Source organism: Carcharhinus amblyrhynchos, chromosome 1 (assembly GCF_965287045.1).
Source record: "Carcharhinus amblyrhynchos chromosome 1, sCarAmb.v2.hapA, whole genome shotgun sequence".
NCBI classification, from domain to species: Eukaryota; Metazoa; Chordata; class Chondrichthyes; order Carcharhiniformes; family Carcharhinidae; genus Carcharhinus; species Carcharhinus amblyrhynchos.
Window position 1 is genome coordinate 134511884 of NC_137324.1, and position 26731 is coordinate 134538614.

At 40.8% G+C, this 26731-nt stretch overlaps 1 protein-coding gene across 3 annotated transcripts in view; it reads left to right on the forward strand.

Annotated features, from left to right (window-relative positions):
* Window positions 1–26731, forward strand: part of nr3c2 (nuclear receptor subfamily 3, group C, member 2) — a 351998-nt gene that overhangs the window by 243562 nt on the left and 81705 nt on the right. For all 3 annotated transcript variants that reach the window (XM_080193065.1, XM_080193072.1, XM_080193080.1), the window contains exon 5: window positions 2312–2632. In XM_080193065.1, the coding sequence (XP_080049191.1) occupies window positions 2312–2632 (321 nt within the window). The remainder of the gene's footprint in view (window positions 1–2311; window positions 2633–26731) is intronic.

The window sequence follows — 26731 nt, forward strand, 5'->3', positions numbered from 1 at the left end:
CTGTCCCTAATTTGACATAAAATTGGCAATCTCCAGCATGGAGACTATAAAGATGGTTGTTGTGGGAAATCGATGTGTCATAAATGTGTACTAACATGCTTTGCCTTAAAGTCTAGAGGAATAAACAGCGTTGCATTAGAATGTGTAAACCTTATTCATAAGAAGCATCACTATATATTAAGATTACTTGCAGATTTTCTACCCCTTTTGATACAAGTATCAGTATATGATCTGTGGGCAATTTAAATTAGTCCCATGGCAAACTATGAAATCTTATGAGAAAAACTGGAAAAAATGATAAATCTGGTAAGAAGATACCTCTAAATTTTAACTAAAACCCAAAATCATTGGCACTCAACAACAGTGCTAATGAAAGCATGAAGATTCTACTATTCAGAGTTTTGTTTAAAATAACCATCATCCACATCTTACATTAACAGATTTTATCATTTTAAAATCTATAATAATCTTATACAAAGCAACATTTGAATATGCTTCCAGTGTCTGCAGAAATACATGGTGATTAAACATCTTTATCATTTCTATTCTAAATATTTAAAAGATAATAGAGTGAGATTCTAAGATACTTTAGACAGTGTTTTCACAGTAAGTGTTGAAAATTGCTCATTCACTCTGTGCCCTGTCAATGTAAAGATGTTATGAAAAAGCTAATGAGATATTGGAATAGATCATGGAGACATTTGACTGTAATTCAGAATAAATTATTCTATTCTTTTTCTTGCTTTGGAATTTGAAATCTAAAGAGTAATTCTGCAAGTTTGAACTCTGGACGTAGGGTTTTGCCTGCAGAACATGGTGTGGATGTCTGATTCTATGATTGAATGATAGGAAGTGCATCCCCAGAGTTCTGATGTGCAGTAATGAAAACTTTCTGTTATAATTGAAAAACTTTTAAATAGCCACAGCTATGTAGATTTTTTTTATTCATTAGTGGGACATAGACGTCGCTGGCTGGCCAGCATTTATTTCTCTTGGAGAGCAGATTGCTGTGGCTCTGGAGGGCACATTGCTGTGGCTCTGGAGTCACATGTAGGACAGAGCAGGTAAGGACAGCAGATACCCTTCCCTAAAAGACAGTAGTGAACCAGATGGGTTTTTTTGACAATCGACAATGATTTCATGGTTATCAATAGATTCTTAATTCCAGGTATTTTTTATTGAATTGAAATTCCAACCATTTGCCATGGTGGGATTCAAGCCCGGGTCCCAAGAACATTAGCTGAGTTTCTGGATTAATAGTCTAGCAATAATACGACTAGGTCAATGCTTCCCCAACAATATCTTTTGCCTTCGCAACATCTTTTGGGCACCCTTTCTTTTCTGGAGCATTAATTCATTGGATAATGTTTGAAGAAAGCCCATGAATGTAATTATGAAACTTGGGCTGTATGTTAAGAAATACTGCAGAGTAGAACTTTTCTGAAAGCAGTCGTAATGGTACGGTTTACCTGCACTGACTACAATCCCACCCAGGCTCTACTCCGCAACCCCACATATTTACCCTACCAATCTCCCATTACCAAAGGGCAATTTAGCATGGCCAATCAATTTAACTCACACATCTTTGGAGTGGGGGAGGAAACCTGAACACTTCGAGGAAACCAATGCAGACGCAGATAGAATGTGCAAACTCCACACAATCACCCAAGGAGGGAACTGAACTGAGGTCCCTGATCTGTTAGACAGTAGTGCTAACCATTGTGCCACCGTGCTGCCCTCTCTGCTCCTCTTAATTTCTCTCTGATTCTCTGCTTAATTTCATTGTGAGGTAGTTTCAGTGTTGAACTTGGACCCTTTGGGCATTCCCTGCAGAATTAGCATGAGCTTATTGTGTAAAAGCCTTCTGAGTTGTAACAAATGCATATTTTCTTTGGTATTCTATCTTTAAATCGTGCAGCAGCATACAAGTTTTAACTACTAATGTTGAGCTTCCTGTGATTGGCCTTCCTGATGCAGGAGCTTGTCATGCAAATTTGGCTTAAACCCCTGCAATGTTAGTAAGGTTAGACCATTTCTTGATCAGCAGAAGCACTCTGCAATTTTTCTATAAAGCTTTTCGCCTGTGTAGCAATTTTAGGATTAACTTCTTAACCAACAGTAAATTTAATATATGTTAGCTTTGAGTGGTTTTCTTGGCTTCCTTGATAGGAATATTCACAAGACAAGATTGAAAGTCTTTCTAAAGATAGATATGTAAAAGTTTGGAAATAAAGACCAGATTCTGCTATTAAAGCTGAACTAAAACACAAGGATTTCTAAAAAAAAGTATTTTTATTTTATGTCCCCTTAGCACGGAAGTCTAAGAAGCTGGGAAAGGTAAAAGGGCTGCATGAAGAGCAGCAACCACCACACAGCCCCAAGGAAGGGATCACGTTCACTGCTCCTTTACCAGAACCCACAGCAAGCACTGCACTTGTTCCTAATTTCTCACATATGCCACCACACATTAACCCGTCCCTGATCACTATTCTTGAAGCCATTGAACCTGAAGTGGTTTATGCATCTTATGATAGCAGTCAAGCAGACACAACTAATCACCTGCTGTCCAGTTTGAACAAGCTTGCAGAGAAACAAATGGTTCGAATTGTGAAGTGGGCAAAAGGTCTTCCAGGTAGGAATGCAAAGAAACATTAAACTCTCATTTCTATACCATACCAATGTTATACTTTTACCTTTTGCCTGCATGCTAATGCTTATGATTTTAATGACGGGGTGTATTTACCCTCATGTTACTTTTCAAAGCAAAATAATCTGACTAATAATCCACTAAAATATAGTCAGGGCATTTATATTTTAGGCATTAATGTAGGCATTTATGCAACAATGTATGTATATATGTATAAAACTGGATCTGAAAGAAAATATATCAAAGAACTAATGAAATGATGTTTGTTTAAAGTTGTATTTTGAAACATTCTGAGTAAATGGCAGAGGAACTTCAAGTTGTTAAATTGAAAGGTGATGATCTATTTCTGGTTTGCAAAGCTGTACAGACTAATCGTATTTAATTATAAAACATTTACTCAATATTTGGACAAGTTGACATGAAAAATGACTGATTCACCCACCCCTTCTCTCAATATAGTAATGTGCCTATGAAAAAGGCAATGGAAGGAACTCTCCATTTTGGTGAATTTCAAGTAGCGCCTTTCCCACTGGCCAGAATGGCAGAATCCCACACCAGATTCTACACTTGTGTAATGTTGTAACTCTGGTAGAAGTCATGGGCTTAAACAAAAACAAAAAGAGAAAGATGTGGTTTGCGCACATAGACTGAAAATAACACACAATGTTGAAAGATATGCTGCCTATAAAGAGTAGAAAATGAAAAACCCCAATGACATCATCATCAACTCATGTGACTGGCTCTTAAAGCAAGTATGCAACCACTTAAATATATAACATCTCGCCCCCTTTACACCTGTGGTCGTGACAACAAATTACTGTAATGCTACATATCGGATCAACAATACTCTATGCATGGTACTTTGCACCATAAATCATTATGCACAGTCAGTAAGGAAGTTCGTCAGGAACACATTTATTCCTTTTTGGTTATATACAATGTTCTGGAATTGGCTGTCGCTGACCCTAGAAGTAATGTTTAGAACTTTTCTCTTGGAACTAATTCTGCATGACACTCATGTGGTATAGTAGCAAAGACACAATCATCAAGCAAGTCAATTCAACAAAGTCTTCTGTAGTAGTATTCATAACACTCGGGACTAAAGAACTTGGTACTTCTGGAGATAATTCAGAGAAGTCATTTTGAGAGGACAACAATTGTTCAGCATGGTATCACCAAACTAATTTATCTTTGGATTGGACCTGTTTTTGTTAAAACCATGGCTGGTATTCATTTCTCATTCATGGCATAATTACATGCTAACACTCGATCTCCTTGCTGAAATGAGTGATGTTTCACCCGCAATTTTCAACTAGCAACTTGAGATTGTTGTTGATGTTCTATTCTCTGAAGTTTATGGAGGTAATAATAAATCAAACATAGTCCTAACTTTCTCTTTAAGAGTAGTAACGCAGGTGAATTTTGGCATGAGTGTTTCTCTCAGATGCCAAAAAGCTATTCACATGATGCAATGATGAATGTTGGTCTCTTGAAGCTTTTAAAGAATGTTTCAAGGATTGTACAAATCTTTCAAATAACCCATTGGTTGGTGGATGATAAGGTACAGAATTTATATGCTGAATACCGTTTACTTTCAGATAATTTTCAAATTCTTGTGAAGAAAACTGTGATCCATTATCACTAATAATCTGTTCCAGTGTACCAAATCTTAAAAAAATTTTGTCAAATTTTTCAGTAGTTTGTTCAGTTGCAGTAGATCTCATGATAGCTTACAGCTGCTTTGAGTATGCATCAGTTATGACTTAAGAATATGTAAGCCTCAAATGGATCAGTAAAATCTACTTGTAATCATTGTCATGGCAATTTAGGCCACTCCCAAGGGTGTAAAGGAGACAACAGTGGTGCATTTCTGATTTGTGCACAGGATTGTTACTGTCCCACTTTTTCTTCTATCTGAGCATCCAGACCTGGCCATCAAAAATAATCACATGCTAATTCCTTCATTTGGACTTTACTACGATGTCTTTCATGTAATTGTTCAATAGCTCTTCCACATAGAGTAGGAGGAATGATCAATTGGATTCCCTACAATAGACATCCACCTTGGGCGATCAACTCAAGATTTTGACATATGGTTTCAAATCAGGATGCATATGACGTGTTCCAGATATCATTCCTTTCAACACCATATACATCATTTTCTCCATCACAGAATCATTTCTACAATGTCTCTGAACTTGAGAAGATGTCACAGGCAAGTTATTTATTCACAGAAAAATAAAGAATATAGAATCTGCTCAATAGATAAAGTTAAGTTTGATGTGTAAGCATTAGCATGCAGTCTGTTTGACAATACTTTATATCATAAGAACATAAGAACATAAGAAATAGGAGCAGGAGTAGGCCATCTAGCCCTTCGAGCCTGCCCCGCCATTCAACAAGATCATGGCTGATCTGAAGTGGATCAGTTCCACTTTCCCGCTTTCTCCCCATAACCCTTAGTTCCCTTGTCTATCAGAAACCTATCTACCCGTGACTTAAATATATTCAGTGAGGTAGCTTCTACCACTTCAATGGGCAGAGAATTCCAGAGACTCACCACCCTTTGAGTGAAGAAGTTCCTCCTCAACTCCAATATAAACTGCCCCTCCCCCACTTATTTTGAGGCTGTGCCCTCTAGTTCTGCTATCCATTCTAAGCAGGAAGAATCTCTCTACCTCTACCCTATCTATCCCCTTCATTATCTTATATGTCTCTATAAGATCCCCCCTCAGCCTTCTAAACTCCAACGGGTACAGACCCAGTCTATTCAGTCTCTGCTCATAGGCTAACCCCCTCATCTCCGGTATCAGCCTAGTGAACCTTCTCTGCACTCCCTCCAAGGCCAATATATCCTTTTGCAAATGCGGTGACCAAAACTGCACACAGTACTCCAGTTGAAATCATATCATAGTCATGTGGAGATAAGATCAGTGACCATCAGGAATAGGAAGGGTACAGTCACAATGTTAGGGGTTTATTAGAGGCCTCCCAACAGCCAGCAGGAGATAGGGGAGCAGATATGCGTCAAATTTTGGAAAGGTGCAGAAACAATGGGATTGTTGTGGTAGGTGATTTTAACTTTTCCTATATTGAATGGGACTCACCGCTAGGGGCTTGGATGGGGTAGAATTTGTAAGGAACCTCCAGGAGGGTTTCTTGAAACAATATGTAAATTGCCTTACTCGGGAAGGAGCCATTTTGGACATGGTATTGGGGAATGGGCCCGGCCAAATGATCAAAGTTACAGTAGAGGGTGTTTTGGGAACAGTGATCATGATGCCATAAGTTTTAAGGTGCTTTTGGATAAGGACAAGAGTGGTCCTCGGGCAAAGGTGTTAAACTGGGGGAAAACTAACTACAACAACATTAGGCAGTATCTGGCGAGTGTAGATTGGGGGAGTTTGTTTGCAGGTAAATCAACATCTGACATGTGGGAGTCTTTCAAAAGTCAGTTGATTGGAATTCAGGATCAGCATGTACTTGTGAGGATGAAGGGTAGGTATGGCAAGTATTGGGAACCCTGGATAACGAGGGATATCATGAGCCTTGTCAAAAAGAAAAAGAAAGCATTAATAAGGTCTAAAAGGCTTAGGACATATGAAGCCCTTGAAGAATATAAAGAACGTAGAAAGGAACTTAAGAAAGGAGATAAAAGGGATCATGAAAAGTCCTCGGCAAACAGGATTAAGGAAAATCCTAAGGCATTTTATATGTATGTGAAGAACAAGAGGGTAGCCAGGGAAAGGGTTGGTCCACTCAAGAATAGTGGATGGAATCTATGCTTGGAACCAGAGGGAATGGGCAAGATGCTAATTAATTCTTTGCCTCAATATTCATCAAAGAGAGAGGCTTGATGGATGAGGAGCCTAGGGGAGGGTGTGTAGATATTCTGGGTCTTGTCGATATCAAAAAGGAGGTGTTGGGCATCTTAAAAAGCATTAAAGTAGATAAGCCCCCAAGACCTGATGGGATCGACCCAAAATACTGAGGGAGGCAAGGACGGAAATTGTTGGGTCCTTGACAGAAATCTTTGCATTCTCATTGGCTACAGGTGAAGTTCCAGAGGACTGGAAGATAGCCAATGTTGTTCCATTGTTTGAGAAGGGCAGCAGGCATAATCCAGGAAATTATTGACTGGTGAGCCTTACGTCAGTGGTAGGGAAATTATTGAGAAAGATTCTTAGGGGCATGATTTATTCACATTTGGAAACAAATGGACTTATTAGTGATAGACAGCCTGGTTTTGTGAAGGGGACGTCGTACCTCACTAACTTGATCAAGTTTTTCGAGGAAGTGACAAAGTTGATAGATGAGGGGAAGACACTGGATGTTGTATATATGAACTTCAGTAAAGCCTTTGACAAGGTGTCTCATGGTACGAAAGGTGAAGTCACATGGGATCAGAGGAGAGCTGGCAAGGTGGATACAGAACTGGCTTGGCCATAGAAGACAGAGAGTAGCAGTAGAGGGGTGCTTTTCTGAATGGAATGCTGTGACTAGCAGTATTCCACAGGGATCAATTCTGGGACCTTTATTGTTCGTAGTATATATAAATGATTTGAAGGAAAATGTAGCTGGTCTGATTAGTAAATTCACAATTGACATAAAATTTGGTGGAGTTGCAGATAGTGAAGAGGATTGTCAGAGGATACAGCAAGATATAGACTGGTTGGAAACTTGGGCAAAGAAATGGCAGATGAAGTTTAATCTGGACAAGTGTGAGGTAATGCATGTAGGAATTACACAGTAAATGGAAGAGCCCTTCGGAGTATTGACAGGCAGTGAAATTTGGGCATACATGTCCACCAATTGCTGAAAGTGGCAACGTAGGTGGGTAAAGTACTCCAGAAGGCATACAGCATGCTTACCTTCATCGGTCAGGGCATTGCACATAAAATTGGCAGGTCATGCTGCAGCTGTACAAAACCTTAGTTAGGCCTCATTTAGAATATTGTGTACAATTCTGGTCGCCGCAGTACCAGAAGGATGCTTTGGAGAGGGTACAGAAGAGGTTTACCAGGATGTTACCTGGTCTGGAAGGTATTAGCTATGAGGAGTTTGGATAAACTCGGTTTGTTCTCACTGGAACAACAGAGGTTGAGAGGTGACCTGATAGAGGTTTACAAAATTGAGTGGCATGAACAGAGTGGATAGTCAAATGGATGGGGAAAAGTTTAGAGATGTGCCAGGCAATTTTTTTACATAGAGGATGGTGAATATCTGGAACATGCTGGAGGAGGTGGGAGCAGTACGATAGCGGCATTTAAGGGGCAATTAAACGAATACATGAATAAGATGGGATTGGAACAATACAGACTCCGTAAGTACATATGGTTTTAATGTAGGCAGACATCATGATTGGTGCAGGCTTAGAAGGTCGAAGGGCCTGTTCCTGTGCTATATTGTTCTTTGTTCATCTTTGCGATCAGCGAACTTCTAACAAAGATATGCCATCATACGGCCAAAAAATAGTTAAGAGTTGATGATTAGTCAATAATGTGAAATGACAATCATATAAATAACAATGAAACCTTTGTATGCCAAAAGTTATACCCTATGTTTCATTTTCTACCCGAATGAAGTTAGGTTTAGCACTAGTCAAAGTACGCAAAGCGAAAGCTAATGGTTGTTCTTCTTCTGAAGGCATAATATGTGAAACTACTGCCCCTACGCCACAAGGTGAAGCGTCACAAACAAACAGGAATGGCAGCTTCAGATTCACATGAACGAATATTTCAGAATTCTGCAAAGCATCTTTACATCCTTGTTTGGTTTCTCACATTCTATTGTCCAGTCCCATGTCAGTCAAGCCATCATAGTTTTTGGTTTCTGGCTTTGCTGGTTGAACCAAGCTCCAGAGCAATTTGAAGACTTTACTTCCTATTATACTGAGAAAAACAACTTGTTTGAAATTTTATTCCCTTGTACCAAGTGCTGAAAATGCTCTGCATAGGAACTCCATGATTCATTTTCTTCATTGAAAGGACCCATGGTGCCTAATTGACCCGTTTCTTGCAGGCACTAGTGATTTAAGACTGCTCAGTATATCTTTTTACTGTCTTCCTAGTACCTCCCTGCTAACCCTGGAGACTGTTGACTTGATTTCTTTCCAAATGACCCAACTGCACAGCAAAACATCTATTCTTTTTAAATATGCCAGGTATTGCCTGGAGTCTCATCGTCCTCTGATTTGGAAAAAAAAACTCCTTTAAAACCACACAGAGATCTTCCACTCTTTTTCAACTGTGTAGTGGTTCTCCCATTCTGCCTCTACCCTGCAACTTAGAGGAGTCTACCCAATTTTTTTTCCCAGTAAGAAATGCAATTTTTTTTTCACTTGGGACTTCAATCTTTAATCCTGTTGTTGGTTTTCTCCAGCACTTTAGAAGTGTGAGGATACACAGTGTCTTTATTTCTACTTAAGATTTATTCTCAATGTTCTCGACAAAACAATATTCCATCCTTGTCATTAATTTTCTTTTTGTAATGTCCTAACTAAGTTAATGGTTGTCGATTTTAACAAAATCAAAAAAATCTGATTTGCACATGTAGCCCCAGAGGCCTCAATTTTCCATAAAAAGTATCATATCAAGTTCTGCACTGCAATCTTCTGATACTCTGTCACTTCTTTTGACAGTTGGGAGCTTTGCACCTGTGAGGGGGGGAAATTTGGGGCAATGGGGGGGGGGGGGGGTGCGGGGGGGCGGTGGGAGTCCACACAGGACAGTGAGACTGGCTTCATTGCGCTCGGGCACCATTCTGCAGGGCATCCCGATCTGCAAGTGAACCAAGAGACATCCTCCCACCAGAACCCCAACAGACAGTGGATCTTCCCTCCAACAGCAGCATTGTCACTTACCCCACACCGATATAGGTCACCAGTATGGAGCATCAGGGCCTTGCTGATGGCTTTCCCAACACGCACCCCCAACACGCACTGTCCCCCATCATGACCCCCTCTGTGACCCACCCAGCGTGCCATCCCCCTGCACCAACCCCCTCGTCCCTCCACACAACCTCCCCTGTGCAAGAATCCCCACTCTCACCCTGCATATTCCTCCCTTCTCCTTCGGCATAGCCCTCACAGACTCTACCCTTGGCCTTCCATTGTTTGTCTACTTCATCCGCCTCCTTGTGTCTCTGCCTGCCATTGTGAGTCCTCATATTCCCCTCCTCCCATCTTTGCACAGTCCTTTTCCTATATTCACCTCCGCACAACCTCACCTGACACTCCACTTCCAATTTGTTGCAGTGGCTGCATGAGTTCCATAGCCCAGGCCTGTACAGATAAACACTATGTGATACCAGGGAAAAGGAAACCCCTGTACCTCCCCAACCCCAGGCTCAGTACTTATCTGAGACGGTGGCATAGGAGGATCCATGGGTACAGCAGCATGGTGCTGTCTATGAAAACCAGCTTGGCATGGAGATGGAGGCAGAAACTGGCCTGCTCTGCCAGAGTGGTGTGCAGCATATCAGGAGCAGCAAGTACTATGGCAAAAAGGCTTTGTTGCATTCATCTTGAAGTCCGTAGCAAGGATCGCTTTATGCATGCTACTCTTTAGTAATTAGGTTTTAGATCAACGTAATTTCCCATTGGCATGACATAAAACTGGAAACCCTAACGAGGATGTCAGTGGGCAGCTGTGGTAATGAGCATTCATGCATAGCAAATTAATGCAAATGGCATTCATGCCCCCTGCCAGCAGGAAGACCAACCTGCCAGTAATCTGCCATTAGGATAATTGCAATGTGATTTTACATTGGCAGGTTTCTACCTTTTTGGCTTTCATTAGATTCTTCCATCCTGCCAGTCCCCAAATCCACCATGGACAGGGTGGAAGAATTCTACCCAATGAATTCACCTACAAGAATAACAAAACTTGTATTTATCTCACATAGCAAAACATCTAAGGTGCTCACAAGAAATTGGATAATAAGTTACATATTCCCACTAATTCTCATGGCTCTGAAATTCTTTGGGGGTTCAGCCAGAGCCCAGCAGAATCATGGCATTAGACTGATGGACCCTTCCAGGAAAATGGCGATCCGTCCTTGATCATTTTTTTACAGTTTTTTGGCTCCGTTATGTCAATTTGCAGTGGATTTTTGGAGATAAGAAGGAAACATCATAGTTTTGCATGTTTCCCTCAGACTGGAGTCCTTGGGTCTGAAGTTACTCTTTGTATCATTATGCATGGGTGTTTAAGCATAGATGCATGCATATACATAAGTTTTGTTCTGTAGACATCCATAGCAGATCCTAATTTATCTGAATTGAGCCAAATTAGGCGAATAAATATGAATGGGACCATTTAAATTCAGAGCCTGCATTAGTGGCTGGGAACATTTTAAAATAAAGTTACAGTCAGATAATTTGGTTTTATTATTGGCATTGTTACAGATGGATCCCATTTTATGTACTAATGACGGACTTCTTAAATCTTAACATCCTCAACTCTTCTTTCTCTATGTTTGCTTTTAAAGCTAGTTGCGTAATTGAGACTTTTTGATTTAAAAGGGGCAATTGTACTAAAACCAAGTATGTTTGGCCTTTAATGCATTTTGTGATGTGCTATTCCTGATTTGTGAAATCCTAGAAAACATTGTGTTGGAGCAAGCTTTCATTAAAATTAATTTGTTCAAAAGGATTTTGAATTCCCTTGAACAATTCTGCTGCTTTATGAATTGCATTGTTGGATTGCATTCCAAAGCACAAAGCTGACGAGGGAAAAAACTTGGATTAAGCCAAAATGATGGCAACAGTCGTGAACAACCATGTAGTTAATGTAATGTATGAATTTATAGGTGGATGTACAACTCATCATGGTTTCTAGATTTTATTATTTTTCTTCCTTTTTAAGGCTTTGTGGTACTCAGTGTTGGCCATATTTTCCAAACGGTATGTGCGTATATACAGAATGAATAATCAACCATCTGTATACCTGGCTGAATGTCAGCATAGATACAGATACAAAAACAAAATACTACAGATGCTGGAAATCTGAAATGAAACAAAAAATGCTGCAAACTCTCAGCAGGTCAGGCAGTTTCTGTAGAGAGAAAAACAGAGTTAACTTTTTAAGTGAATGACCTTTCAGTAAAACAGACACTCTCTTCTTTGAAATACAGTATACTGTAACTGGAGAAAATGCCCTTAAAGTCTCTTATGACTCAATTCAGTCATATTTTGACCCTAATTATTTATTCCCGATCACAAGAAAACTTTTACAAATTTCCCATTCACTTAAACGTTAACCAAATGATAATAAACTCCTGCCACTTCTTTGGATTTATTTTACTCAACACATGGAAAGGTTTTTAATGGAATAACTTGCTGGCATTTTGCGACCACATATGCTGATAAATGCTTAGGCCAATGCAAGCCATTTACAAAACTATTTCTTGGGCTCTGTTGAGCTCAAACATTGTATTTGTCAAAAGTATTTCAACACCAAAAGAACATATTTGTAAAAATGCATAACATAGATAAGTCCCCTGGGCCGGACGGAATTTACCCTAGGATTCTCTGGGAGGCAAGGGAGGCGATTGCAGAGCCTCTGGCTCTGATCTTCAGGTCGTCGTTGGTCACCGGTATAGTGCCGGAGGATTGGAGGTTAGCGAATGTTGTCCCATTGTTTAAGAAGGGGAACAGAGACTTCCCCGGGAATTATAGACCAGAGAGTCTTACTTCTGTTGTGGGCAAGGTTTTAGAAAAAATTATTAGGGGTAGGATTTATAGTTATTTGGAAAGTAATGAATTGATTAGAGATAGTCAGCATGGTTTTGTGGAGGGTAGGTCGTGCCTTACTAACCTTATTGAGTTTTTTGAGAAAGTGACGAAAGAGGTGGATGGGGGTAAGGCAGTTGACGTGGTATATATGGACTTTAGTAAGGCGTTTGATAAGGTTCACCATGGAAGGCTTCTGCAGAAATTGCAGATGTATGGGATTGAGGGTGATCTAGGAAATTGGATTAGGAATTGGCTGGCGGATAGGAGACAGAGGGTGGTGGTTGATGGTAAGTATTCGACATGGAGTTCAGTTACGAGTGGTGTGCCTCAGGGATCTGTTTTGGGGCCACTGCTGTTTGTAATTTTTATAAATGATCTGGACGAGGGTATAGTTGGGTGGATTAGTAAATTTGCTGATGACAGCAAAGTCGGAGGTGTGGTAGATAGTGAGGAAGGGCGTCTTCGTCTACAGGGAGACTTGGACAAGTTGCAGAGCTGGGCCGAGAGGTGGAGGATGGAGTTTAATGCGGAAAAGTGTGAGGTAATTCACTTTGGCAGGAATAACGGATGTGTAGAGTATAGGGCTAACGGTAGGACTCTGAATAGTGTGGATGAACAGAGGGATCTAGGTGTATGTGTACATAGATCCCTGAAAGTTGGGAATCAAGTAGATAGGGTTGTTAGGAAGGCATACAGTGTCTTGGCGTTTATTGGTAGGGGGATTGAATTTAGGAGCCGCAGCGTCATGTTGCAACTGTACAAAACTCTGGTGCGGCCGCAGTTGGAGTATTGTGTGCAGTTCTGGTCCCCACATTATAGGAAGGATGTGGAGGCTTTGGAGAGGGTGCAGCGGAGGTTTACCAGGATGTTGCCTGGTATGGAGGGGAGGTCCTATGAGGAGAGACTGAGGGATTTGAGGTTGTTTTCGTTAGAAAGAAGGCGGCTACGAGGGGACCTTATTGAAACATATAAGATGATTAGAGGTTTAGATAGGGTGGACAGTGAAAGCCTTTTTCCTCGGGTGGAGAAAGCTAGCACGAGGGGGCATAGCTTTAAATTAAGGGGTGGTAGTTATAGGACGGATGTCAGGGGTAGGTTCTTTACCCAGAGGGTGGTGAGGGATTGGAATGCCCTGCCTGCTGCAGTTGTAAATGCGCCTAGTTTGGGGGCGTTTAAGAGATCCGTGGATAGGTTTATGGATGGTAAGGGTTTGGTTTAGGTTAGAGGGTCATTGTTTTTTAACTGGTCGGTGCAACATCGTGGGCCAAAGGGCCTGTTCTGCGCTGTAATGTTCTATGTTCTATTACTTCGATTTAACATTTAATATCAAAGCAAGGAGGAATAAGTAATGAAAAAATGCCAGTTACAGAGGTTGGAGGATATCAGTTTTATACATTTAGATAATCAGATAACTAATAACAAAAACATCTACAAAATCAAACATCAGGGGCAAGATTTCCACTACCTAGGCTGGTAGCTCAAATCAGGAGACTCCTTGACTTGGCAGGTGTGCCTTGGTTTAAACCACCCAGTCACACGGAATTTCCACTGTAGGCATGGTATGTTGCGGAGTAGATTGGGCCTGCCAACCTTGAAAGGAGATCCTAGTTTGCCAAATGTTGAGGTGTGTTGGTGAGAAGACCTGTTCAATTTTCTGTGACTTTTGTCCTAGTTGTAATAAACATAGTTAAGCTTTCTAGCTCTCACCCCTACACCAGCTCACCCCCCACCTAATCCCCATGGCCCCTTCTACTCACCATGTCAGTTCAATGCCAATGCACTCCCATGGCCCCTCACATTCTCCATGCCAACTCATATCCCTTCCATACACGCAACATGCACTATGTACATAAACAATAAGCCATATAATGGCAATAGCAAGGAACTACTGAAAAGAAAACACCAATTCAGAAATGTTCTTTGAAGAATCTGCTGTTCCTACAACCGTATAAAAGTGTCAATTAGAAAGAACATTATCCGTAACAAAGAGGCTTCAAACATTTCACACCTCTTAATCTTGCCCAAATAAGCATTGAGACATTGATAAAAGAGATCACAGGACAACTATGTCAGATACAACAGCCTGCTTGATCTTCACCCCATCCACCAGCTTAGATATTCACTCCCTCCACCACTGGCATACAGTGGCAGGAATGTGTTATATCTACAAGCTACACTTCAGTAAGTCACCAAGTCTGACCCTTGATGAGTACTTTCCAAACCCGCAATTTCCAACACCTAGAAGGATAAGGGCAGCGGTGCTTGGGAACACCACCACCTACAGGTTTGCCTCCAATTCACATGCCATCCCACATTGGAACTATGTCTCTGCGCCTTGACTATCACTTGACTATCAAAATGCTAGAATTCCTTTTGCGACACAGTGGGTGTACCAACAGTATATGGACTGCAGCAGGTCAAGATAGTAACTTACCACCTCCATCTCAAGGTCAGTTAGGGATAGCCAACAAATGTGGCCTTGCCAGCAACATTCACATTCTATGAAAAAAGAAAAAGAGAGAAGTCCTAAGAGAGGAAGGACATGTTAAGGAACGCCCAGTATTGATGAGGGCAAGCTTTTTACAGAAAAACATTTTTGTGGGACAAGTTTGAGGAGACACAGCAGATGGCAACTGAGCACGAGAACTAAGGACAGTTGAATAATGAGGAATTGTGTTATGGGATCAGAGCTGAGTTGAAAATGGGCTATGGAAGTCCTGTCAGTGAAAGAGGAATCATAAAGTAGATATGCAGTGTAAGCTGTAGATAAAATACCTGTTTCACATTGAGGAGTACTTTGATTATGGAAGAGCCATTTTTAATGATGTGCAGCCTCTTGTGGTTCAGCTTTGTATTTGACAAAATCATCTCTTAAAATGTAAAAAAGAACAAAGAAGAGTACAGCACAGGAATAGGCCCTTCGGCCCACCAAGTCTGCGCCAACACATAACACCTGTCTAAACTAAAGACCTTTTGCCTCTATGTGGTCTGTATCCCTCTGTTCCCTGCCTATTCGTGTATCTGTCAAGATGTCTCTTAAACTTTGCTATTGTACCTGCTTCTACTATCTTCTCTGGCAGTGAATTCCAGGCACTTACTTATCATCCTCTATGTTAAAAACTTACCTCTCACATCCCTTTTAAATTTACCCCTTTTACTTTAAACCTGTGTACCATAGTAATTGACACTTCTACCCTGGAAAAAAAATCTGACTATCCATTCTATCCATGCCTCCATAATTGTGTAAACTTACATTAGGCCGCTCCTCAGCCTCTAATTTTCAAGTGAAAACAAACCAAATTTATCCAATCTCTCCTCATAGCTGATACCTTCCAAATCAGGCAACATCCTGATAAACCTTATCTGTACCCTCTCCAAAGCCTCCACATCTTCTGGTAGTGTGGTGACCAGAACTGTATGTAATATTCCAAATGTGACCGCACTGAAGTTCTATACAGCTGCAACATGACTTTCCAATTTTGAAACTCTGTGCCCTGACTGATGAAGCAAGCACGTCATATGCCTTATCCACTTATGTTGCCACTTTCAGGAGACTGTGAATCTGTATGCCTAAATCCCTATATATGTTAATGCTTCTAAGGATTCAGCCATTTACTGTACACCTCTCTCCTGTATTAGATTTCCAAAATGCATCACCTCACATTTGTCCAGGTTAAATTCCATCTGCCATTTCTCCACCCAAGTCTTCAGCCTATCTGTATCCTGCTGTACCTGGTGGCAATCCTCCTAATTATCTGCAGCTCTCTCAGTCTTTGTGTTGTCCACAAACTTACTAATCAGACCATCTACGTTCTCCTCCAAATCATTTATATTATAAATTATAAACAACAAGGGTCCCAGCACTGATCCACATGAACACCATTGGTCACAGATCACCAGTCAGAAAACATCCTTCCACTGCTACTTTCTGTCTTCTGTGACCAAACCAGTTCTGTATCCATCTTACCAGCTCCCCGTGGATCCCATGTGACTTCACTTAATGAAATGGAACAGGAAAAGGAAAATTAAAAGGACTAGCCTTAAGGTTTTGTACCTGAACACTGTGATCATTTGAAATAAAATGAGTGAATTAATTGCGCAGATAGATGTAAAGGGGTATGATATAGTTGGGATTATGGGGACATGGCTCCAAGGTGACAAAGGATGGAAACTAAACATTGAGGGGTACTCAGTGTTTAGAAAGCAAAGGGTGGTAGAGTAGCATTGTTGATTTAAGAAGATATTGATACAAAACTGAGGAAAAATATTAGATGTGGAGATGCCAGTGTTGGACTGGGATAAACACAGAAAGAAGTCTCACAACACCAGGTTAAAGTCCAGGAGTCCACCAGGTTTATTGAGCTTTAACCTGATGTTGTGAGACTTCTTACTGAAAAATATTAGCACAGACAATGTGGAATCTGTATGGATTGAGTTAAGAAACAACAAGGGGCAGAAAATGTTTGTGGAGTTGATATACAGACCACCAAACTGTAGTGGTAATGTTGGGAACAGCATTAGACAGGAAATCAGGGATGCATATGATAAAGGAACATCTGTGACTGTGGATGACTTTAATCTGTATGTAGATTGGGAGAGTCAAATTAGTCACAGTACAATAGAGGAGGAATTTCTACAGTGTACTCGGACGAGATAGTTTTCTGGACCAATAAGTTGAGGAACCAACAAGGGAACAGGCCATCTTGGACTGGGTGTTGTGCAGTGTGAAAGGATTTGTTGGCAGTCTAGTTGTGATAGAAACTTTGGGATGAGTGACCATAATATGATAGAATTCTTTGTCGAAGTGGCTAGTGAGGTGGTTGATTCTGAGACCAGGGTCCTGAATCTCAATAAAGGTAACTGTGATGGTATGAAGCATAAGTTGGCTGTGATGGACTTGGAAACATTACTGAAAGAAAGGATAGTGGACAGGCAATGGCAGGCATTCAAGGAACGAATAGTTGAACTCCAAAAGTTGTTTATTCTTATTTGGTACATGAGTGGAAGTGGAACTATGGCCAAACTATGGGCTTACAAGGGAAATAGAAACATAGAAACAGAAGAACATAGAAATTAGAGATAATACTAAATTCAAAGAAGAAGCATACAAATTGGCAAGAAAAAGCAATAGACCTGAGGATTAGGAGCAAAGGCAGACTAAAGGATTGATTGAGAAGGGGAAAATAGCGTGTGAAAGTAAGCTAGCAGGGAACATAAAACCTGACTGTAAAAGTAGGTGTAGGTACGTAAAGAAAAAAAATTGACAAAAACAAATGTAGGTCCCTTACAGGGAGAATTCATAACAGGGAACAAAGAAATGTCTCATGAACTAAATTCGTACTTTGCTTCTGTCTTCGCAAAGGAAGACATGAATAATCTACCATAAGTTCTGAGAAACACAAGTTTTAGTGAGGTGCTGAAGGAAATCAATATTAGTAGAGAAATACTTTTGGGGAAATTAATGGGATTGACAGTGGATAAATCTCAGGATCCTAATAATCTTTATCCCATAGGTGTTTTTTTAAAGTTTACCTATTAGTGTCAAAAGTAGGCTTACATTAACGCTACAATGAAGTTATCATGAAAATCCCCTAGTTACCACACATCAGCGCCTGTCCAATACACTGATTGAGAATTTAACATGGCCACTGCATCTAACCAGCACATCTTTCAGACTATGGGAGAAAACTGGAGCACTGAGAGGAAACCCATGCAGACATGGGAGAACGTGCAGACTCTGCACAAACAATGACCTAAGCCAGTAATTGAACCTGGGCCCCTGGTGCTGTGAGACAGCAGTGCTAACCACTGTGCCATCGTGCTGCCTGCGCTACTTGAGGAACTTAAGAAATTGGCCGTAAAATTAATGGATCCATTGATGGTAATTTTCCAAAAATTCTTTGGACTCTGGAATGGTTCCTACAGTTTGGAGGGTAGCTAATGTAAGCCCACGATTTAAAAAGAGGTTAGAAACAAAACAGCAAACTACAGAACAGTAGTAGGGAAGTTACAAGAATCCATTAACAAGAGTTTCATAGCACAGCATTTGGAAAGCAGTGGTATAATCAGATAAAGTCAGAATGGATTTACGAAAGGGAAATCACACTTCAGAAATCTACAGGAATTCTTTGAGGATGTAACTAGTAGAGTTGTCTAAGGAGAACTGGAGGGTGTGATTTATTTAAACTATCAGAAGGCTTTTGACAAGGTCTCACGTAGCAGATTACTAAGAGCATGGGATTGTGGGTAGTGTTTTGAGATGGATAGAAAGTTGGTTAGCAAACAGGAAGCAAAGAGTTGAAATAAATGAGTCTTTTTCCGATTGGCAGGAATGACACATGGGGTACCGCAGGGATCTGTGCTAGGATTCCAACTTATTATTATTATTTATTAAGCAATTGATAATATTAAAATAGCACACCATAATGCAAACAGATGCATTATCAGATGATTAATGATTAACTCTCATCAGATATAGAAGCTTGAGACCTATCACAAGCCCAGTGGCAGCACTTAGTATTCAGGAGCCCACTCACAAACTGACTTTTATTGGCCCTAAAAATATTGTAGGTTTCACATTATTATTTAACGTTATATATTAAACATTATATATTAATGATTTAGAAGAGGGAACTAAGAACATTATCTCAAAGTTTGCAGATGGTACAAAGTTCAGTGGGAGCATGAGATGTGAGGAAGATGCAAAGATGCTTCAGCATGATTTGGACAGGCTGAGTGAGTGAGCAGACACAGCATAATGTGGATGAATGTGAGTTTATCCATTTCAGTAGCAAAAATAGGAAGGCAGATTATTATTTGAATGGGTGTAAATTAAGAGAGGTGATTGCTCTGTGAGACCTTGGTGTCCTCATACAAACATTGGTGAAAGTAAGTATGCAGATACATCTGACAGTAAAGAAGGCAAATCATATTTTGGCCTTCGCAGCAAGAGGATTTGAGTGGAGAAATCGGGATGTTTTGCTGCAATTTTATAGGACTTCGGCCACACCTGGAGCATTGTGTGCAGTTTTGATGTCCTTAACTGAGGAAGAATGTTCTTGCTATAGAGGGAGTGCAGTGAAGGTTTACCAGGCTGATTCCTGGGATGACAGCACTGTCATATGAGGAGAGATTAAATCTGTTAGGATTGTATTCATTGAAGTTTAGAAGAGTGAGAGGGGACCTCATAGAAACTTTTAAAATTCTAATAGGATTAGACAGGGTAAATTCAGAAAGAATGTTCTCATAGGTCATAGTTTGAGGATAAGGGGTAAACCTTTTAGGACTGAGGTGAGGAGAAATTTCTTCACCTAGAGAGTGGTGAGTATGAGATTCATTACCACAGAAAGTAGTTGAGGCTAAAATATGTGATTTCAAGAAGGAAATAGTTATAGCTCTTGAGGCTAAAGCAATCAAAGGATATTGGGGAGGGGAAAGGTAGAATCAGGATATTGAATTTGATGATCAGCCATGATCATAATGCATGGCGGAGTAGACTCAAAAGGTCGAATGGCCTACTCCTGCTTCTGTTTTCTATGTATGTTTCTGTGCAGCCTCTTGTGGTTTAGCTTTGTATTCCCTAAAACCATCTCTTAAAATGTATTATTTCATGAAATGTGCATATTGGTTATAAAATAAAAGAAGTCAAAGTTAAACTTCATTAACATCTACAGCATAATCATGTTTGTAGTGTGATTTTGGGGGCCTGACAACTTGCAATGATTCAGGCTCAGGAACTCTCATCAGATATAGAAGCTTGAGACCTATCACAAGCCCAGTGGCAGCACTTAGTATTCAGGAGCCCACTCACAAACTGACTTTTATTAACCCTAAAAATATTGTAGGTTTCACATTATTCTGTCAGCTCACTTTGACACAATACAGCATTTATTATGCTTGTGCAACTCTGTCAAACCACATTAATCATCTGATAATGCATCTGTTTGCATTATGGTGTGCTATTTTAATATTATCAATTGCTTAAAATAATTAGGCTAAAAGCTATCAAAGAAATTATAATAAAAAAACTGTTTTAACTAAGAATTCCAGCTTTAATAGCTAGTATATCAATTTCCTTAGCTGGCAGCCACTCTCCAGGATGCACAGTTTTTGGTGAAATTGAAGAGCTGCGGCCATGGCCAGATGAGAGGCTGCTGTTCACAGCACTCCTACTTAGTGAGTGCTGTCACCATTTGACAGGTGACTACCAACTTCTTTGAAGTCAGTTCACCTGCCTTGCACTGCACTCACCTTCACCTGTACTTCATTGCAGGCTACCTTCCTAACAGTATGGGAGCAGCTCTAACTTGCACCTTTGTTGAGAAACAAGAGGCACAGCATAGCAGCACCAGCTGCCTTCTAGTCAGATATATGCTGCCCCAAGGACAGAGAAGATGGATATAGAAGGCAAGACTCTAAACACAGACAGAAGATGAACTGTTTCAAAATGTGTGAGCAGCATTGCCTCAAGAGGCTCAGAGATTCAGGGCGGGTAGACGCTAACATCTGTACCTTCCTTGAACAAGACCTCCTTCTCAGTGGACCTGGTAGGCAAGCATTGCCAGTGGCCATTATGATGATTGTCACTGAAGGATTTTGCTTGGAGGAGGATAGGACAATGTCTGTGAAGGATAACTGTGAGATTTGAGTGAGGGAGGGCAATAGGATGAGGGTGAATGTGAGTGTTGGCTGTTCAGGTGGGGATGTGAATTCCCTGCAGAGAGGAATGAGTGGAGCTGGATGGTGTGTTCTGAAGAGTGCTGAGCAAGAGAATGCTGGTAAAGTCACTGGCACTTGGCACCTAAACCTCTTATGCCATTTACTTCTTCCATCTGGGATCCTGGAACCTCTTGGTGTACTGGAGAAATGATATTTCTGCTCACTTCATCAGGCACTTCCATCACACCTGCTTGTTTGGAGACATTATTCTTTTCCTCCTGTCCTTGGTATAGCACACCTCACTGCAGTCTCTCCGATCCCGCATCAGGGTCTTTCAAGTAAGAATGAGAGACCTGAGGGGCAGCATTCCTAGATCTTGTCCCCATTTTTGTAATTTCTGCAGCCTCGGGAATCCATGTTGGGCTATTCTGACCTCTGCTGGGATCCCATTAATTAGAAATCCTTCCTTTGACATAATCAGCATTTTATCCTGCCCATATTCCTTGATTGACTGGGGGATGCGAAGATGTGGCTCAGTTCAAGAAGAGAATGCTACTATTAAGCTACAGCTACTATCTAATGTAATAATTTTTATTAAAATGTAATAGTTTTTGTCAGACTGAAATTTGTACTGTGATAGCCTCACCAAATTTCAGATTAAGTGACAGAATTTATTAATGAATTTTGATTTTGACATGCCGTTAGACTTTCTCGCATGGTGGCACAGTAGTTAGCACTGCAACCTCACAGCATCAGAGACCAGCCTTGGTTGGCTATCTGTGTGGAGTTCTCCCTTTGTCAGCATGGGTTTCCTCCGGATGCTCCGGCTTCCTCCCACAGTCCAACTGTGCACATTAGGTGGATTGGCCATGATAAATTGCCTCTTAATATCCAAAGATTTGTGGATTGGCCATGGTAAACGTATGGGGTTAAGAGGATAGGGCAGAGGGGAGGGCATGGGTAAGATGCTCTTTCAGATAGTTGGTGCAAACTGAATGAACCAAATGTCCTCATTCTGCATTGTAGGGATTCTGTGAATCTATGGTGAAGAAATTCATTTGTGTAGCATCATTTTTAGCATTGATCTCATTGAAGAACAGGGTGTGGATTGTGCAGATAGCAGTCTGCAGCGCTGACTGTTCCAATGAATCAATGCAAGTTTGTGTGGCACCGCTGGAAATACTGCTACATGATTAAATTTTTCCCCCTACAATTTTTCCCTAGGTTTGTTTTCTTTATTTTTTTTTTGTGGCTTCCCTGTATATTGTCCTGTTTCCTGTATATATTACCTATATGTAAACACAAGTAAGAACATGCCAAGATAAGAATAGTAACATTTAAACAGTTCAGATATTTTGATTCAAGGAGTGTGTGTGCAGGGAAGCCGCAAAGGAAGTAGAGAAAAATGGTTAGTATATAGGAAATAGTCTTTAAATAGACAATCCATCTATCCATTTATCGATACCCCAATCATCTAATTAATGGTCTTCTAAGTAGCATATGTCATATCTTAAATCTGAATCTTAGAATTTAATTGTGAATGTTAATCTTTGTGTCACACTTTAATAACTACATTAAATAATCAGGATCTGTTCAATTAACCATTCTGATGTGCTTAAGTATCTGACTGCTGACATTACTAGTCAGGAAGGAGGAACCAACAACCATGAAACCATCCAACCAAAATACTCAGATGATTTTTTGCAAAGTGGTTTCAGTGGTAACATTGTTTTCCAACTCACCAGACCATATACCACTAACAATTTTAACATCATAAATTTATCATATGTTTTACAGAATGCTTTAAATCAATAAATTTACCTGTTTAAGAATAATCCTCTTTACATTACAACTGGGACTATAGTTCAGAAGTCTTTCTTGCTGTAAAGCACTTCGGGGTGGCCTGAGTTATGGAAGGCACTATATAAATACTGGTTTATTTTGTTTATTAAAGCTCCCTCAAGCACCTTTCCCCCATGCAGACCTAGCCCTGTCTTGAGATTCAGGCTCCTGAATCTGTTTCATTCTCAGAAGTTCAAGGGGGAGATTCTCTGGCCTACCTACAGTTTCTCGTGGAATTTCCCATTAACTGTATCCCACATTTCCGGGAAACCCATAGTGAGGGTGTGCCGTCAGTGGGACCAGAAGATCCCACTGGTGTGAACAGCTGGAGAATTCTGGCCTTCATCTCCATGTTCCTTGCTGGTAGTTCCACAGGCTCAAACATGTATGAGCCCAGCCTCTTTCAGTGCATCCACACGTGCCTACAATCTGATGTTGGGGGCACCACTCCTCCCTCTTTCTAATACGCAGTTATTTTCAGTCAGTGTATGCTGCACCAGGCACTCTGCTATCCTTACTGCAATGTTTAGATCTCCTGCCCAGCCTCATAAAAGAATGTCGTTGCCTGAGATTGGCAGCATGTTATATGGTAAGGTCGATACCATGTACCGGTCAACAGGGATGCCTTGGGGGTACTGGTGAGAGATGGAGTCAAAACTGAAACTATGGACAGAATTCTACCATTGCCAGAATTCTCTGGTCCCTCCAAGGGTGCACTGCTGCCACAGGTTTCTCAGAAATCCCATTGACAACCGTGGGACCAGGAGTGCACTGACTCCCACCACAAGAAAAACACTTGTTGGTGGACCAGAAAATCCCCTACCAGCTCCCCCATATTTTTTCAGTGTCAAGCTCAGACTGCAAATTGGCGTGTACCTCTCTAGCTGCACAGACCAGTTTTCACTCCAGATCTTGAGTGTCTTGGAGTGACATATGAGTGGGTGGGTTTCACGCTATCACTGACTAAACTGGCTCCATAGATATAGGGGTGCCCTTTTAAAGGATTTGAAATAAACACCATCCCCCATAGAGGAAATAGAGTCTCTCGCCTCCTCCCCCACCACCAAGTCTTTAGGGTTCCCCTAACAATCTTCAGGTTTGGCAGGTTGGCACTATGTGCCAACTTGTGCCAACCTGTGCTGGGGGCTGTGTCAGTTCCTATCCCAGTATGTCCTCATTCCCCAGGATCTATACTTACCTTTGTGCCCCTGGGAGAACTCCCTCAATTGAATCTCATTTTTAAAGCAGTGTTTTAAACCTCACCAATGTGACGTTATGTTGGCAAAGTTTGAATATTTAGTATTAAATATTCATGTGACGTGAGGGCTGATTAATGACATTAAGATGCATCTAAATCTATTATAATGTTTCTCGCCCTTTGTGGGCATGAACCTCATGACCTGACCATCAAAGGGCGGGGAAAATCGGGAAACACGATTCCCGATTCTGAATTTTCCGCCTGCATCTCCGTTCTCTCTGACAGTGAATACGGGTGAAAATCCCTCCAGTAGGTGGAATTGTGGTCACTTGGAGGCTTTTGGGAGTGATGGTGACAATGGAAAGTTGACGACTGGCTTTTAAAAACAGGAATATGTCATTCAGTTGCTCAATCCTGCAATACCATTCAATGGAGGATGGCTGATCTTCAATTCCATTACCTGCTCTTGTTCCATATCTTTTTATTACCTTATCAAAAAAGATCATCAATCTTAAACTTCAATTGCCCCAACATCCACAGTCTTTTGTGGGTCAAGTTCCAAATTTTGCCAATTGTTTCCTGCGCCACTCCTAAATGATCAAGTTCTAATTTTAAGATTAAGTTTTATTGCTCTTAATTCCTCAAGAGAGCAAATAGCTTTTATGTATCTGCCCTATTTATCCCTTTAATCTTTTTTAACACTTCAGTCAAGCCAGCCCTCAAAGTTTAAAGTTTATTAGTCACAAGTAAGGCTTACATTAACACTGCAGTGAAGTAACTGTGAAATTACAGTTACTTAGGCGCCACAGTCCGGTGCCTGTTCAGGTCAATTCACCTAATCAGCATGTCTTTCAGAATATGGGAAGAAACTGGAGCGCCTGGAGGAAACCCATGCAGACACGGGGAGGACATGCAAACTCCACACAGATAGTGACCCAAGCCAGGAATTGAACCCGAGTCCCTGACACTATGAAGCAGCAGTGCTAACCATTGTGCTACCGTGCCATCCTGCTTCAATCTTATTGAAGGACGATCATCGAACAAACACTCAGGTCCTTGCCAGCTCCATAAGCATTCAAGCAAAACTCCTGCAGAATTAACTTTGATGGACTGGATACTGTCTGGATCGCCAAAAATCTTCTCTTCTACCTCATTCTATTTTCTCAACTGTCAATTAGCCAACATTCCAGGGAAAAAAGAATGTCCTTCAAGATTCTCTGAAGCTCTTCTGGAAGTACAGCAGAGAATGACAGAGAGAAGCTTGCTACCAAATGTATAACAACTTGTCCTTCAAGCTGCATCATGCTTTGAGTCACAACATCTTATTGATGATGTGGACTGGTGACACAGGAAGTAAGAAATAGAAGCAAATCCCGATCCCATTACTTAATGGGACATCCTGTTCCAGGTGCCCAATGATCTGTAGATCAAGAATCAGCCTATTCAGTTATGGTAGAAACTTACAACCCTGAGTAGACATCATCCTCGAAACAATGGCAGTCTTCTGTTCTCAAAGGAATACAAGCCAGGTTATTTAACACCTAAGCCACAGTATTATTCATGTGAATCTTGCTGCAAAACTCCAAAGGTCATTACATGCTCCCTGAGGTGTCATATGTAACTCAGAGCTCTGGATGGTGTCCGATCGATGTTCAGTCCAATTGAAGCATAACTTCATTCACTTCAATGTCCATAGAATCATAAAATCCCTGCAGCGCCAAAGGAGACCAGTTGGTCCATCAAGTGTGCACTTACTCTCCGACAGAAGTTCCCACCCAGGCCCTTTCCTGTAACCGCATGTATTTACCCCACTAATCCTCCTAATCTACACGGATGTGGACACTAAGGGACAATTTAGAATGGCCAATTCACCTAATCTGCACATCTTTGGACAGTGGGAGGAAACTGGAGCACCCGGAGAAAACCCACACAGACACAGAAAGAACATGCAAACTCCACATGGTCACCCAAGGCTGGAATTGAACCCCTGTCCCTGGCACTGTGAGACAGCTGTGAACTAGCTCCCTTGAGACAAAGGCTAAAATTCCAATAGCTGTTTTGATCATCTTTTGTTATTACTGTATTTGGACTCTAAAATCTCTTTGCTCATTTTTAATTCCTAGTTCTTTGAGTACACAATTAGTAAAATTGAGATAACTTAATTTTCTTTCTCTATCTTTTTAAAATGTTCCAGCTTACTTTTTCATTTTCTCATTTTCTTCTCATCTAATTGCTAGACCTGCTGGGGACACAAGAATGTTTCCACTGGTTCGATCTGCAGCCAGAGGCAATGGGAGCATTGTTGCAATTCTGGCAGAAGCAATTATGGCTGGCAAAAATCCAAAAGAATATTTCAAACCACAAACATGGAAAATGCCAATGTAAAACCATTTATACTAGAGGAGTTTTTAGGTGGGGATCCTTGTAGATGTGGAAACTGAGACATTTTACTACATTGGAAATCATTTAGGTTTCATTACTTTGCCATTAGCTGCTTATAATAGCATGCTTACACAACTGATTGATGCATAACTATACATATCAAGTTGAATATCATCTGTTGTAATTTGATCCCCAATTTTATCTTTGTTTTCACAATGACCATGGAAAAGTATCAGCTGTTGACTGCACTTTGTAAAATTGTTAAGCT